This window comes from Carcharodon carcharias, chromosome 8, assembly GCF_017639515.1.
Source record: "Carcharodon carcharias isolate sCarCar2 chromosome 8, sCarCar2.pri, whole genome shotgun sequence".
NCBI classification, from domain to species: Eukaryota; Metazoa; Chordata; class Chondrichthyes; order Lamniformes; family Lamnidae; genus Carcharodon; species Carcharodon carcharias.
This window is the reverse complement of record NC_054474.1, coordinates 431,549-447,858: the sequence shown is the minus strand read 5'-3', so window position 1 is coordinate 447,858 and position 16,310 is coordinate 431,549. Positions and strand designations below refer to the sequence as shown.

At 44.3% G+C, this 16,310-nt stretch overlaps 1 protein-coding gene across 6 annotated transcripts in view; it reads left to right on the top strand.

The window, feature by feature from the left end:
• The window catches only part of arap3 (ArfGAP with RhoGAP domain, ankyrin repeat and PH domain 3), a 491,562-nt gene that overhangs the window by 241,444 nt on the left and 233,808 nt on the right, over nucleotides 1–16,310 (top strand). For all 6 annotated transcript variants that reach the window (XM_041193181.1, XM_041193177.1, XM_041193179.1 and 3 more), the window contains one exon: nucleotides 12,591–13,641. In XM_041193181.1, coding sequence (XP_041049115.1) covers nucleotides 12,668–13,641 — 974 coding nt within the window. In that variant the 5' untranslated portion in view covers nucleotides 12,591–12,667. The remainder of the gene's footprint in view (nucleotides 1–12,590; nucleotides 13,642–16,310) is intronic.

Below are 16,310 nucleotides of genomic sequence, written 5' to 3'. Positions count from 1 at the left end.
TAGAGCTATACCTTGAGTGCCCTACCATCCATTCTTAATTAACACATTCATTTAGATAATATCACCAACTTCGACACCTATGTGTTCTTTTGTTCTGCTGTCTGTGACATCTTTTGATGATCTGCTTCTGCCTACAACAACACCACCCCCCTCCACTTCTCTCCCCACCCCACCCCAACCCCCCCCCCCCCCCCTCCCCCCCACCTCCCCAACCACCTTAAACCAGCTTATATTTCAACCCTTCCTGGGATTCACCAAGTTCTGTCAAAGGGTCATGAGGACTCGAAACGTCAACTCTTTTCTTCTCCGCTGATGCTGTCAGACCTGCTGAGTTTTTCCAGTTAATTCTGTTTTTGTTTTGGATTTCCAGCATCCGCAGTTTTTTGTTTTTATCTCTGAGCTTAGACCTGATCTGTTGGTAGTAGGATCACTTAGAACCATAGCACCATAGAAAAGTTACAACATAGAAAGAGGCCATTCAGCCCATCTTGTCCATGCCAGCCCGAGGACACCCAGATGCCCTTTCTAATCCCACCTTCCTGCACCCGGCCCATAACCCTGCAGCTTACAGCACTTTAGGTGCAGATCCAGGTACTTTTTAAAAGAGTTTAGAGTTTCTGCCTCTACCACCAACTTGGGCAGCGAATTCCAGACACCCACTACCTTCACTGTAAAAAAGTTCTTCCTCATGTGCCCCCTACACATTCTGCCACTTATCTTGAATCTATATCCCCTGGTTCTAGAATTCTCCATCAAGGGAAACAATTTTATCCTGTCCACTCTATCCATTCCCCCCATAATTTTGTACACCTCAGTCAAGTCTCCTTTCAGCCTTCTTTGTTCTAAGGAAAATAACCCCAACCTATCCAATCTCTCCTCGTAGCTACACTTTTCTAACCCTGGCAACATTCCTGTAAACCTCCTCTGCACTCTCTCCAGAGCTATTACGTCCTTCCTGTAATGTGGTGACCAGAACTGCACACAATACTCCAGTTGTGGCCTCAGCAGTGTTTTATACAATTCCAACATTACATCCTTACTTTTATATTCTATACCTCTGCCAATGAAGGAGAGCATTCCATATGCCTTCTTTACAACCTTGTCTACTTGAACTGCTGCCTTCAGGGACCTGTGTGCTTGTACACCAAGATCTCTCACTTCACCTACCCCTCTTAGTATATTCCCATTTATTGTGTAATCCCTGTAACTGTCTGACCTCCCCAAATGTATGACCTCACACTTCTCTATGTTAAAATGCATCAGGTACTTTACCGCCCACTCTACCAACCTAGCTCTGTCTATCACATGCTGCTTAGTTGTCACTTGTCAGCCCAAGCCTGGATATTGTCCGGGTCTTGCTGCATTTGGATATGGGCTCCTTCAGGGTCTGAGGAGTCAAGAACGGTGCTGAATATTGTGCAATCATCAGCGAACATCCCCACTTCTGATCTTATGATGGAAAGAAGGTCATTGATGAAGCAGCTGAAGATGGTTGGGCTGAGGACACTACCCTGAAGAACTCCTGCAGTGATGTCCTGGAGTTGAGATGACTGACCTCCAACAATCACAACCATCTTCCTTTGTCGTCGGTATGACTCCAACCAGTGTAGAGTTTGCTCCTTGATTCCTATTGACTCTAGTTTTGCTAGGGCTCCTTGATGCTACACCCAGTTAAATGCTGCCTTGATGCCAAGGGCAGTCAATCTCACCTCACCTTGTGAGTTAAGCTCTTTTATCCATGTTTGAACCAAGGCTGTAGTGAGGTCAAGAGCTGAGTGGCCCTGGCGGAACTCAAACTGGGCATCAGTGAGCAGGTTATTGCTAAGCAAATGCCGTTTGATAGCACTGTTGATGACCCCTTCCATTACTTTACTGATGATGGAGAGTCGACTGATGGGGCAGTAATTGGCCGGGTTGCATTTGTCCTGCTTTTTGTGTACAGGACGTACCTGGGCAATTTTCCACATAGCTGGGTAGATGCCAGTGTTGTAGCTGTACTGGAACAGCTTGGCTAGGGTGCGGCAAGTTCTGGAGCACAATACTATTGTTGGAATATTGTCAGGGCCCATAGCCTTTGTGGTATCCAGTGCTTTTAGCCGTTTCTTGATATCATTGGAGTGAATCAAATCAGCTGAATGCTGGCATCTGCGATGCTGGAGACCTCCAGAGGAGGCCGAGACTTGTCAATTCTGGCTGGAGGTTGTAGCAAATGCTTCAGCCTTATCTTTTGCACTGGTGCACTAGGCTCCCCCATCATTGAGGATGAGGATATTTGTGGAGCCTCCTCTTCCAGTGAGATGTTTAATTGTCCACCACCATTCACAACTGGATGTGGCAGGACTGCAGAGCTTAGATCTGATCCGTTGGTTGTGGGATCGCTTAGCTCTGTCTATCACTGCTTATGATGTTTGGCACGCAAGTAGTCCAGTGTTATAGCTTCACCAGGTTGACACCTCATTTTTAGGTATGTCTGGTGCTGCTCCTGACATGCCCTCCTGCACTCTTCATTGAACCAGGTTTGATCCCCTAGCTTGATAGTAACGGTAGCGTGGGGATATGCTGGGCCATGAGGTTATGATTGTGTTCGAGTACAATTCTGCTGCTGCTGATGTCCCACAGCGCCTCATGGATGATCAATTTTGAGTTGATAGATGTGCTCAAATGCGGTGGTCACTCCTACCGATACTGTCATGGACGGATGCATCTCTGGCAGGCAGGTTGGTGAGGATGAAGTGAAGTATGTTGTCCCTCTTGTTGGTTCCCTCACCACCTGCCACAGACCCAGTCTAGCAGCTATGTCATTTAGGACTTGGCCAGCTCGGTCAGTAGTGGTGTTACCGAGCTACTCTTGACAATGGACATTGAAGTCCTCCATTTACCCAGGATGAACATCTTTATAATGCTGAGAGGTTTCGTGTTTACTCTGGAGTCCACCCACTGAGAGTGCCTCACCTGCACTATCGGTTGCTGAGTAGCAACCACTCGGGACCCTCCAATCGCAGAGACTCCTACAAGTCTCAGCCCTAACTGGCCTTAGTAATAGTTTGATCTAACATTGTGAACTCCCCAGCCAAAGTAAACATCTTTCCTACATGGACCCTGCAGAGGCTGTTAGAGCTGCTGTTGCTTCACATGGACACTCTCCCAGTCCTTAGCACAGCCCAGCACAAGGCCCATCCTACTCTCTCTCACCTTGTGGACTAAGACCTCGGTCCTTCATTGATTCTGGGGCACTTTGGTGACAGAGAGACAAGGAGGCTAAATGAATCTCCATGTGAGGTCTGACAAAGGCTTCAGTCAACTACACACACACCTCTTAAATCCTACACTCAATTCCTCTTGTGGTCAAAGCTAACTTGCCCATTGCCCCCTTACTTGCGGCCTTCTCCTGCATGTTAGCTCAAAATGACAAATCACTGAGGAAGGCCATTAACGATTAGACATGCCCACCACAGCTTCCTCCAGACATGCAGGGCAGCCTCTGGTTTTCTACTGTTCAGAACAGAGTGTCAAGCTGCACTCTCTCAGCCCTGAAACTGCATCTGCACTGTTCCAATTGCCACTCACGTTGCAGATTTAACTTCCCTTGAGTAATCATGCCATCCATCCATACCTCACATCAACACAACAGCAGCAGGAGATGCAATGACCTTGCTGAATGCTGTGTGCGGACATCATTCTCAGAGGTCAGAAGACAGTGAGCTGCAGGTAATGGATTGCATGTTAAGTGCCCAGGTCACACACTCACAAAGGGTGGCCAATGCTTAATCCTGCACATGTGTGATTAATGATTCAGCACCATGTTGATAATGTGAAAGAAGTGAATCTATAGGAGTTCCTGATTGGACTCTGATTGGGATCCACATTCTAGACCCTTAAATGCCCGCGGACATTGAAGCAACGAGCAGCAGGATGGAATCCAGGAAACTTCCAAACTGTGTAAGTGAACATAGATTTACAAGAACCAAAACTATATGCAATGGTTGTACACCCACACCACCTGTGTGCCTTCAAACTTCTTTATCTTTCTTTTCCTATAGCTACAACTAGGTGCAGCTCTGACTTCCACAGCTGAGATGGAGGCAGCCTGCTCACTGCCTTACCCTGTTCACTGTGGTACCTTTGGTAGACATTCTCTGGTGACGCAAGGCCTGGTTGGCACCAACCTGCTCAGGGTCTCCTGCTCAGGGGTATCCTCCCCATCTTGACCCGCTGGAGGTGGTGGCGGCACTGGTGGAGGATAGGTGGAGTGACAGGACAAAGAACAAAGAAAGAACAACGAAACGTACAGCACAGGAACAGGCCCTTCGGCCCTCCAAGCCTGCGGCGATCATATTGCCCGTCAACTAAAACATTTTGCACTTCTGGGGTCCGTATCCCTCTATTCCCATCCTATTCATGTATTTGTCAAGCTGCCTCTTAAACACCACTATCGTACCTGCTTCCACCACCTCCTCTGGCAGCGAATTCCAGACACTCACTACCCTCTGCGTAAAAACCTTGTCCCGCACGTCTCCTTTATAGTTTTCCCCTCTCACCTTAAATCTATGTCCCCTAGTAATTGACTCTTCCACCCTGGGTTAAAGCTTCTGACTATCTACTCTGTCTATGCCACTCATAATTTTGTAAACTTCTATCAAGCTCCCCTCAATCTCCATCGCTCTAGTGAGAACAATCCGAGTTTCTCCAACCTCTCCTCACAGCTAATAACCTCCAGACCAGGCAGCATCCTGGTAAACCTCCTCTGCACCCTCCCCAACGACTCCATATCCTTCTGGTAATGTGGTGACCAGAATTGCACGCAATATTCCAAGTGTGGCCTAACCAAGGTTCTATACAGCTGCAGCATGACTTCCCAGCTTTTATACTCAATACCCCTGGCGATGAAGGCAAGCATGCCTTATGCCTTCCTGACTACCTTATCCACCTGCGTTGCCACTTTCAGTGACCTGTGGACCTGTACACCCAGATCCCTCTGCCCGTCGATGCACTTAAGGGTTCAGCCATTTACTGTATAATTCCTGCCTGTATTAGACCTTCTAAAATGCATTACCTCGCATTTGTCTGGATTAAACTCCGTCTGCCATTTCTCTGCCCAAGTCTCCAACCGGTTTATGTCCCGTTGTATCCTTTGACAATCCTCTTCACTATCTGCAACTCCTCCAACCTTAGTGTTGTCTGCAAACTTACTAATTAGCCCAGTTACATTTTCCTCCAAATCATTTACATATACTACAAACAGCAAAGGTCCCAGCACTGATCCCTGCGGAACACCACTAGTCACAACTCTCCATTCAGAAAAGCACCTTTCCACTGCTACCCTCTGTCTTCTATGACCAAACCAATTCTGTATCCATCTTTCCATCTCACCTCTGATCCCGTGTGACTTTACCTTCTGTACCAGTCTGCCATGAGGGACCTTGTCAGAGGCCTTACTGAAATCCATGTATATAACACCCACTGCCCTTCCATCGTCGATCATCTTTGTCACTTCCTCGAAAAACTCGATCAAGTTAGTGAGACACGACCTCCCCTTCACAAAACCATGCTGCCTCTCACTAATATGCCCATTTGCTTCCAAATGGTAGTAAATCCTGTCACAAAGAATCTTCTTCAATAATTTCCCTACCACTGATGTAAGGCTCACCGGCCTGTAATTTCCTGGATTATCCCTGCTACTCTTCTTAAACAATGGAACAACATTGGCCATTCTCCAGTTCTTTGGGACCTCACCTGTAGCCAGTGAGGATACAAAGATTTCTGTCAAGGCCCCAGCAATCTCCTCCCTTGCCTCTTCCATTCAGAAAAGCGCCTTTCCACTGCTACCCTCTGTCTTCTATGACCAAGCCAATTCTGTATCCATCTTTCCATCTCACCTCTGATCCCGTGTGACTTTACCTTCTGTACCAGTCTGCCATGAGGGACCTTGTCAGAGGCCTTACTGAAATCCATGTATATAACACCCACTGCCCTTCCATCGTCGATCATCAAATCGACTGCTGAGTCCTTCTCTTTGGTGAATACTGATGAGAAGTATTCATTTAGTACCTCTCCCATTTCTTCTGGCTCCTCACACAGATTCCCACCTCTGTCCCTGAGTGGGCCTACCCTTTCCCTGGCTACCCTCTTGCATTTTACATATGTATAAAAGGCCTTGGGATTTTCCTTAATCCTGGTTGCCAGTGACTTTTCATGATCCCTTTTAGCCCTCCTGACTCCTTGCTTAAGTTTCTTCCTACTTTCTTTCGGGCTTCATCTGTATCCTCCTGAGATGTGGAGTTGGAGCTGGGGTTGTGGTTGGTCTCCTTTGTTAACTTTCCCCTTTTCCTGCTGGTACTTGGAATGGAGAAAAGAAAGGATTGGTGATCAGTGAAGCCGGCAGCTTAATTAAAGCACTCTCTCAGTCTGTGGATGCAGCTCACAACTGCAGACTGGAGGCATCCTCACTGGCTTCCTGGGGGAGTCCAATCTCAGATTCAGCACAGGTAAGGTCCTGCTGTTCCCAGACTCCAGCCTGGGAGCGCTCCTGCTTGTTGTAGGCATTCTTCTCCTGCAGAAGGACGGAAAGATTGATTGTCATCCCAATGGTTGCATGAGTAGTTCAGGAGTGTGCATGCCTATGGCAGCTGTAGAGCCTCCCAGTAAGTGATTATGAAGCAGGATGTCCTACAATTGATATGAGATTGAGAGCATGAGGTGCCTGGCACACAACAGCTGTTAAGTGCTGCAAGCCAACCTCCTGTGTGACATTCTGTGTGCTTGCACATTTCGAGTGCCTGATGCCTTTATGAGTGTCAGTTTGCACTGAGAGTAGATGGTACAATTACACTAGAGGAGCACAGGATATCATTCATCCTCATCCTGCACTGCTGAGTTGTCAGGAAGATATAATCATTTTCATAATGTTTTTGGAATTTATTGTAAAGTAGAGTGATAGTTGGGGGTGGTGTGGTGTGTATGTGTGTGGGTTTGTGTGACTTAATTGAATTAAAGGCAGCTGGTCTGAAGACTTTGAAATATCGAAAGGTAAGCAAGGTTTGAAATGTTAAGTAGGTAAACATGGGGCAAGTTTTAGAATGTAAGGTGTAAAGAACATTTGCATTTGTAAATAAACCAGACTCGCTTGAATTCAAATGAGGGAGTGAAATGTTACACTTAGCCAGGAGAAGAAACAGTGTTAAAAGCAAAAAAACGCAGATGCTGGAAATCCAAAACAAAAACAGAAACAGAAACAGAAATACCTGGAAAAACTCAGCAGGTCTGGCAGCATCGGCGGAGAAGAGCACAGTTAACGTTTCGAGTTCTGTTGAAGGGTTACGAGGACTCGAAACGTCAACTGTGCTCTCCTCCCTGATGCTGCCAGACCTGCTGAGTTTTTCCAGGTATTTTTGTTTTTGTTTTGGACTTCCAGCATCCGCAGTTTTTTGCTTTTATCTATTGTGTGTTACTTTGCCTGCATCTTTTAAAATCTATGTGTGTCTCACTGTTGCTTTAATGGAAGTGTACCTGGGGTTTAGATTAATTAGGGGATTTAGAAGTTATGGTAGTAGTAATTTGTAGATTTATGTATGTGCTTAAAATAATTTATTCTTTTAATAAAGGTTTAATTTAGTTTTGTAAGAAACCTGTAAGACCTGGCAGCCGTCTTTTTACTGAATTCAAAGCTCACATCTCAAAATAAGTACAAATTGCAAATTTGTTGGGATGAAGGGGTTGACTTATCAAGAACAGCTAAACAGGTTAGGCCTTTGTTCATTAGAGTTTAGAAGAATGAGGGGTGATCTTATTGAAACGTACAAGATTCTGAGGGGGCCTGACAGGGTAGATGTTGAGAAGATGTTTCCACTAGTGGGGGAATCTCAAACTAGGGGACATAGTTACAGAATAAGGGGACACTCATTTAAAACTGAGATGAGAAGGAATTTCTTCTCTGAAGATAGTGAATGTCTGGAATTCTCTACCTCAGGGAGTTGTGGAGACTAGATCACTGAAAGTATTTAAAGAGGAGATGGTTAGCTCTCAGCTCCCCGATATAAAAATCTATGAGGAGCTGGCACGGAAGAGGAGTTGAGGCCTGGGACAGATTAGCCATGATCTTATTGAATGGCGGGGCAGGTTTGAGGGGCTGAATGGCCTACTCCTGCTCCTATTTGTTATGTTCTTATGTTAATAGTTGTGGCAGCTGCTTCAAGTTTCCCTCTAGGATTTGGGCAGCTTGGCATTTACCATCCTCCTGCCATAAAATGAGCATTTCTGTGCTGAGCCCCATGATCTCCTGCTACCATCCTGGAGAAAATGCACCTCTTGCCCTTCCTGGATGGCCCAGAGGAGAGTCTGCAGTGATGCTTGCTGAACCCTGTGGTTGCAAGTTGTTCTGTTCTCTGTGACATTCTTCTTCAGTGTTAAATGACAGCTGGACTGAAGCTCCTGGCCTACAGTGAGTGAATGGCTGAATGGGTGCCCTTTAAATATGGCATTTGACCCCATAAGGTGATGGCGGGGACAGTGACTTCCTGCCCACCTCCACCACAAAATTTGCCGTGCTGTGTGTGGATGAACAGGTAATGCGCTGAACAGTGTAAGATCGCACGTGGTCTGACATCTCCCCCAAGTGGGAATCACTCAGCTCCACGCAAACCACCAAACTCTGACTCCAGAAGAGAAGATTTACCCTCAGAAGCACATTTCCCAAACTAAGACCTTCCCCTTCACGTGGGAGCAGAGTTTGCTGGGTTGCTGTTAATATCTTCAGGCAATTTTTCTTATTGTTCAATGTGTTGGGTTCTTGTAGCTGTTTTTTCTAGACTTCACTGTCAGCCACACTCCCTAAGGCTCCACATCATCTCACTCTCACTGAGCTGATTCCAAATTGTTCCATTCAAACCGCTGAGGTCACAGTGCCTGAAATCAGAACTGAAATCGGGTGAAATTGTTTCCACAGTCAGTAGGGTCAGTAACCCCAGGAAACAGAAACAAAATAATTGGCAAAAGGGTCAGGGGGAAGAGAAGGAGAATTTTCTTTCACATGGTGAGTTGTGATGAATGAGCTGCCTGAAAGGGTGACAGGGTAGATTTAATACTAACTTCCAAAACAGAATTGGATAATTATTTAAAAGGGACAAAGATGAAAGAGTTGGGGCAGTGGGGGAGCTTTCCCTAGGGTGCAGCATAGGCGCAATCGGTGGAATAATCATCTCCTATGCTCTATGGGAATAATTTTGCTCTTGGTGGGGGTGCTCGGTGGGGGTAGGCGGAGGCAGTTGGGAAGCCGATTGCGGGCGGCTGTTGGCACAGCGCCGCGATTTCACGCCAATTAAGGCCCACCCAGCGTGAAATTTGAGCGGCAGTGCTGAGCACTGCCTGTGTGGGAGGGGGGGGAGGAAGACGAGTGTGACCTTCACACAAGCGAGTGCACTCTTCATAATCTCCCTGAGGCACAGAGCTGCTTCGGAGAGATGAAGAGACATTAAAAATAATAATAATAAAAATAAGAATGTAATGAAACATGTCCCCTTATTGACTCTGTCACATGAGCAGGGATATGTTATTAATGAAAAATTAAAATTTTTATTTTAGTTTTATTTGCTTTTGGAAACCTTATCCTGTCCGTGGATCAGGTTTCCAAAAAAATGCAAAGTCCGTTTGGCCTTTTCACGGGCAATGAAAAAATTAATTTAATTGGTTATTTAATGGCCTTAACAAGCCTTTGAATTGTTGGTGGGCATGCACTGGAGTCAGCAGAGCACCCGCTGACCGAACTATCGTGCAACTGGGCATTTACACCATCAATGCGCATCATTTCACACCCGAGCTGGTCGGGCGCATGCCTGCCCACTGAGTGAACATTTCTGCCCTATGATACAATGGATGAGATATTAATGCTGTAATATAATCTATGGAAGAAGTGAAGTCCCTCTGGGTAGATGGTTGAAAATACAATCACAATTCAAATATTACATTCTGTGTGAGCTTAAGTGCAGCTCAGCATTCCCTTGTGAGACAACTGAGGGGTAGAGAAAGCTCCCTATGTTATAAAAACTTGGTGAAAACTGAAATTTAAATGTATTAGTTCAAGGAATAGAATTCATTAAGAGAATGAAAGAGAAAAAAAGAAAAGAGAGAGGAGAATAAGATAAGAGCCCATGGTGTTAGAGACAAGGTACTAGCTTGGATAGAAGATTGGCTGTCTGGCAGGAAGCAGAGAGTGGGGTTAAGGGGGTCCTTCTCAGGATGGTGGCCGGTGACTAGTGGAGTTCCGCAGGGGTCAGTGTTGGGACCACAACTTTTCACTTTATACATTAATGATCTAGATGAAGGAACTGAGGGCATCCTGGCTAAGTTTGCAGATGATACAAAGATAGGTGGAGGGACAGGTAGTATTGAGGAGGCGGGGAGGCTGCAGAAGGATTTGGACAGTTTAGGAGAATGGGCAAAGAAGTGGCAGATGGAATACAACGTGGGGAAGTGTGAGGTCACGCACTTTGGTAGGAAGAATAGAGGCATAGACTATTTTCTAAATGGGGAGAGAATTCAGAAATCCGGAGTGCAAAGGGACTTGGGAGTCCTAGTCCAGGATTCGCTTAAGGTTAACTTGCAGGTTGAGTCGGAAGTTAGGAAGGCAAATGCAATATTGGCATTTATTTTGAGAGGACTAGAATATTAAAGCAGGGATGTGCTGCTGAGGCTTTATAAGACTCTGGTCAGACCACATTTAGAATATTGTGAGCAATTTTGGGCCCTGTATCTCGGGAAGGATGTGCTGGCCCTGGAGAGGGTCCAGAGGAGATTCATGAGAACGATCCCAGGAATGAAAAGCTTAACATATGAAGAACGTTCGAGGACTCTGGATCTATACTTGATGGAGTTTAGAAGAATGAGGAGGGATCTGATTGAAACTTACAGAATACTGAAAGGCCTGGATAGAGTGGACGTGGGGAAGATGTTTCCATTAGTAGGAGAGACTAGGACCCGAGGGCACAGCCTCAGAGTAAAGGGAAGACCTTTTAGAACAGAGAGGAGGAGACACTTCTTTAGCCAGAGAGTGGTGAATCTATGGAATTCATTGCCACAGAAGGCTGTGGAGGCCAGGTCATTGAGTGTATTTAAGACCGAGATAGATAGGTTCTTAATTGGTAAGGGGATCAAAGGTTATGGGGAGAAGGCGGGAGAATGGGGTTGAGAAACTTATCAGCCATGATTGAATGGCGGAGCACAGTTGATGGGCTGAATGGCCTAATTTCTGTTCCTATGTCTTATGGTCTTATAGAATAAAATGAATAGCTAAATCATGCCAAAATTATTTGGCAATAATCAATTGCTTCAAATGGACTTTCTGTGCTGAATATAATCAAACCTGAACTGGGGATCCACAAATGAAAGAAAAAAAAAATGTGATAAGTGATCCTTTTTTTCATCTTTGTCGAAGAAAGCATTAACTTTAATAAGAGCATACTGAGCATGTGCAAAAGAAGCGATGTCACAGTGATGTCACTCACAGGGAAGATGACCGAGTAGCATCTGAGAGGACAGCTCTAGCTATATGTTAGTCTCATTTAACCTTTAGTAATAGTTAACATGTAAATAAATGATTCTGAAAAAATGACCAATGCTCCCAGCAATTTTCTAGATTAAGAAGCTAACAAATCCCGAGACAAAGGTGCTATAGAAATTCAAATCTTTCATCTCTTTCTTTCTTTCAGAACTCTTCTCCCCTGTTCTTTGTAAAGTTTAAATAAATTGTATCTATTCACTGCATCCTCAGTATATGGAAGTTAATGTATCAAGGATCGCAAAACTGTGACATTCTTTATTACTGACATTATTCTGTCCCTTACTTGGTAACTCAGATTACCACCTCTTTGTTTATTTCATCTTTCTTTCTATTCCTGCCAACCTTGGTTGTGCTGCAATTGGGGCCCTCGTCCTATAGTCCTAAATTAAGAAACCTACACAAAAAGCTGATGTGGAGCTATCGCCATTGGGCTGAATTTTAATTTACAAAAATGTGGGTGTTTGTGCCAGCAGGGTGGGTTAAAGTCAGAACGTCTTTTACCCAACCCAAAGCCACTTTTAATTCATCTATTTCTGACTAAGGTAGAAAGTTGGGAGGGTTTAGAACTTTAAATATGATAATGGGGGAGAGTTGGGGGTGAGCCTTCAGCTTTTAAACTTTAACGGTTTTTGGCTGGGCTTTCCAAACATCAGGGAACTGAATAGCTTCATTGAGATGACGACTTGGTAGATTCAGGAGGTGAGTGTCTTCATATCGTCACACTCGCCCTCAACAAACTCCCCTCTGGGATTGGCAGCATCTCCCCCAATTGACACTTGCCCCACTCCAATTGACGTTCCCCATCCCACCCCCACCAACCACCCCCACAACAACCTTTGATTAAGCCAATTACTGTTGGTTAGGTTGGTAAAAATTCTGCCCATTAAGTCAACATTCAGCTAAGAAGTTTGATTTTGGTTTATTTTTTTCAGAATTGCAAGTGGATTGAAGTAGCAATAATATTAAAAGGAATGCAAGCTTGCACATTTGGAGCAGTATTGGCCTGAATTTCCATCTGATTATTTGATTTCTTTTTCAGATGTTGGTGTCTGTTTTAATTGATGGACTCTGTTCACGTTCTGTCAAATGAGAGCAGGCAGAAGACATTGAGTTACCATGGCATCACTCAGCGAAGAGGAGGGTGACATTGGAAACTGGCTAGCCACCATCCACTTGGAAAAGTACAGAGAAAATTTCATTCAGAATGGATTTTACACACCCAAGGATTCTGTACATTTTAACAATGAAGCTCTTCTTCAGATTGGCATCAAAGCCACTGGGCATCGGAAACGCATCTTAAAACTTGCACAGCAGCGAAGCTTGACACCGAATGATGAGCTTTTGAACAGCATCTCTGATGAGTTTGATGGTGACAATCAAATATTAGAGAGGTCAAGAACTGTCAGCGATGGGAAAGATAATTTAAATGTTGGTGAGGTTGAGGTTGCTGAACCAGGGGAACTGGTGATAAAACCTATTCCCAAGCCACGGACATCACTGAATAAGCAGTCTTCGATCCCCAAATCTCAAACAGAAACAGGACTAGTATCAGGACATAATCCTAATCAGATCCTGTCATTGGAAGATTTTACTCCTAGTGAAATAGATAGAGATAAAACTGATTTGATAGAGAGGGAACACACATCAAGTGAGAAATGTACAGTTAGTACTCCATCTGAGGAGGTGATTCCCAAGGCAGAGGAGAAGGTCCCTCCTGTCCCACCACGAAACAATCGCGGGAAACCCCCTGCCCATTTCATGATGGCAAGTGCTCTAACCAGCTATGATCCTGACCAGTCTGGGACTCGGTCTCTACCTTCTATCTCCAAGTTTGCTGAAAATTTGCAGGATATGCAGTTTCTCTCAAGTGTCTCCTCACACTCCCTTCCCCCGATTCCTTTAGCGGATACGACGTTTACAGGAGAAATGATTTGTAATAAACTTTACACTGCAGTAACAGCTTCACCGGAGAGGAATCGGAGTCAGTCCTTTTCTATTTCCACTGGGGAGTCATTAAGCAGAAGGCCAGTCCCAGAGCTACCAAACACATTGACCAGACCTGATACAGCATCGCTTCCACCAAAGAAAAGGTAAATGAGGGTAGATGTCAATCTTATAACTTTAACCATCTATCCTACAGATGCTCAAACTCATTGCAGCATTTTTACACACAATGTTTGTGTGTAAGCTTCTGTCTGTTTGGAGGAGAAATTCTAAAGGAAGAAGGATGTCAGCAATGGGAATGGCACTTTCCATTCCAGGCACATATCACCATCCTCGTGCACTCCTAGTTTAAGAACATCAGAGTTTATGCAAAATAGCATAAAGCAAAATGTCACAGACGCTGAAAATCTAAATAAAAACTTAATGTTTCATGTAGATGATCTTTCCCTGAGTTCTGATGAAAGGTCATCAATCTGTAACGTTAACGCTGGAAGGACGTAATAGCTCTGGAGAGAGTGCAGAGGAGGTTTACAGGAATGTTGCCAGGGTTAGAAAAGTGTAGCTACGAGGAGAGATTGGATAGGTTGGGGTTATTTTCCTTAGAACAAAGAAGACTGAGAGGTGGCTTGATTGAGGTGTACAAAATTATGAGGGGAATAGAAAGAATGGACGGGATAAAATTGCTTCCCTTGATGGAGAATTCTAGAACCAGGGGACATAGATTCAAGATAAGTGACAGAAGGTGTAGGGGGCACATGAGGAAGAACTTTTTTACGCAGAGGGTAGTGGGTGTCTGGAATTCGCCACCCAAGTTGGTGGTAGAGGCAGAAATTCTAAACTCTTTTAAAAAGTACCTGGATCTGCACTTTAAGTGCTGTAAACTGCAGGGCTATGGGCCGGGTGCAGGAAGGTGGGATTAGAAAGGGCACCTGGGTGTCCTCGGGTTGGCATGGACAAGATGGGCCAAATGGCCTCCTTCTGTGCTGTAACTTTTCTATGGTTCTATGTTTCTTTCTCCAAAGATTCTTCCAGACCTGCTGAGTATTTCCAGTATTTTCAATTTTTATTATTGATGCAAAGTATCTCAGCAGTCAGTGTTGGATCTGTAATTTACTTATTATTGGTGAGACAGGGAAAATGGAATTGTTTGACTCATCAGGCTTAGTGCAGGAGAGTGAAAAACTTTTCCAATTCTACCTTAATTACCTCCATGGAACACCCTTAGCACTTTGCTAGTGCTTGCACCTTGTACCACAAATGTGGAAAGTACATTTTCATTGATTTAACTTGCTGATGCATTTATAGCAACACAACATGACATTTTAGTGGCAATCAATTTGAAATTCTTAAAACATTTCAGTTTTAATTTTTTTGAGCATTAAAATATTACCAAAATCTTCCACCATGACACTTGAATTATCTTGAAAAGTGAAGCAGTTACTCCTGTTTTCTGTGTGGCTGGTAATTCTGTAATACATTTGCCTCTTAAATCAGAAGATTGTGGCTTCAAGATCTATTCCAGGCCTCCAGCACATGACTGAGGCTGCTCCCTGAGCCGACTGGACACGACAGTGTTGCTAGGAGAAAAATCGTCCCAAAGGTCCATCTGTCCGCTCGGATTGCAGAAGAAGATCCCTTGGCATTTCTAAAAAGAAAAACAGGAATTCTTGTAGAATCTTGACAAATTCCTCCCTCAAACAATTCCAGCATCAAAGCAACACAGCTGGTCAATCCTTTCATTTGCTATTTTTGGGTTCCTCGCTGTGTTCAGATTGACTCTGGCACTTGCTTATAAAAACAATGACTACACTAAAAAGTAGATCATTGGCTGTGGTGTAAGTGTTCAATGAAGATTTCACAAGCTGCAGCATTGTTTTGCTGCCACTGACTGATTGCTTTTGTTGGTAATTTACATAATCTCGTTAACCACTGGAAAACTAGCTATTTACATTTCAGCCGTCACCCATAGCAACCTTGAACATCAAGAATGTATTGTGTCACTTTTCCTAGTGGAAAATTGCTCTAGTGATTTGTGGAAAGGTTGGCCTGACCTCCATAACCCAATTTTTCTCCTCTAACTGCTCGAATCATGACAGCATTCAAATCAATTGCACAGGAAATTTGGGATGTTGTTGTTTCTGTTTTTTAAGGTTATAATATTTTACAAAATGAAACTAGTGTCAAATTATCATGACCTTGGTTCGTGGTTTGAGAATTTCAGCCTTGTTCCAGCTTTCCAAATTCTCACATACCTGAGTCAGTCTCAATACTTTTTTATTTAGCATTTTGTATTTTGAGATTATTATAAGGACTTTGTTCTTAACCCCTCCTCTCCCATCTATGCCATTCTGAAGATGTTCACTCTTTTTTATTCATTCACAGGATATGGGTGTTGATTGCAACATTTATTGGCCAGCTCTAGTTGTCCTCCAGACAACTGAGTGGTTTGCTCAGCCATTTCAGAGGGCAGCTAGATGTAAACCCCATTGTTGTCTGTCTGGTGTAGGCCAGACTGGGTAAGGGTGGCAGATTTCCTTCCCTAAAGGACATTAACAAATTAGATGGATTTTTGTGGTAAACTGATAGTTTCACGGTCACCATTACTGATACTAGCTATTTATTCCAGATTTGTTTTATGGATAGATGGAGTCTTCCATGGACACTAGGTTTAAGGCCGGATCGCTGTTTCTCAGTTGTCACAGACGGGGTGACCTGAATCACCTTGTTATGTGCCATATGTTTCCATTCTGTTTCTTCCATGAGTCATTGATCCAAGCCATTGGATTATTAATTCAGCAACATAATCGCTATGCTC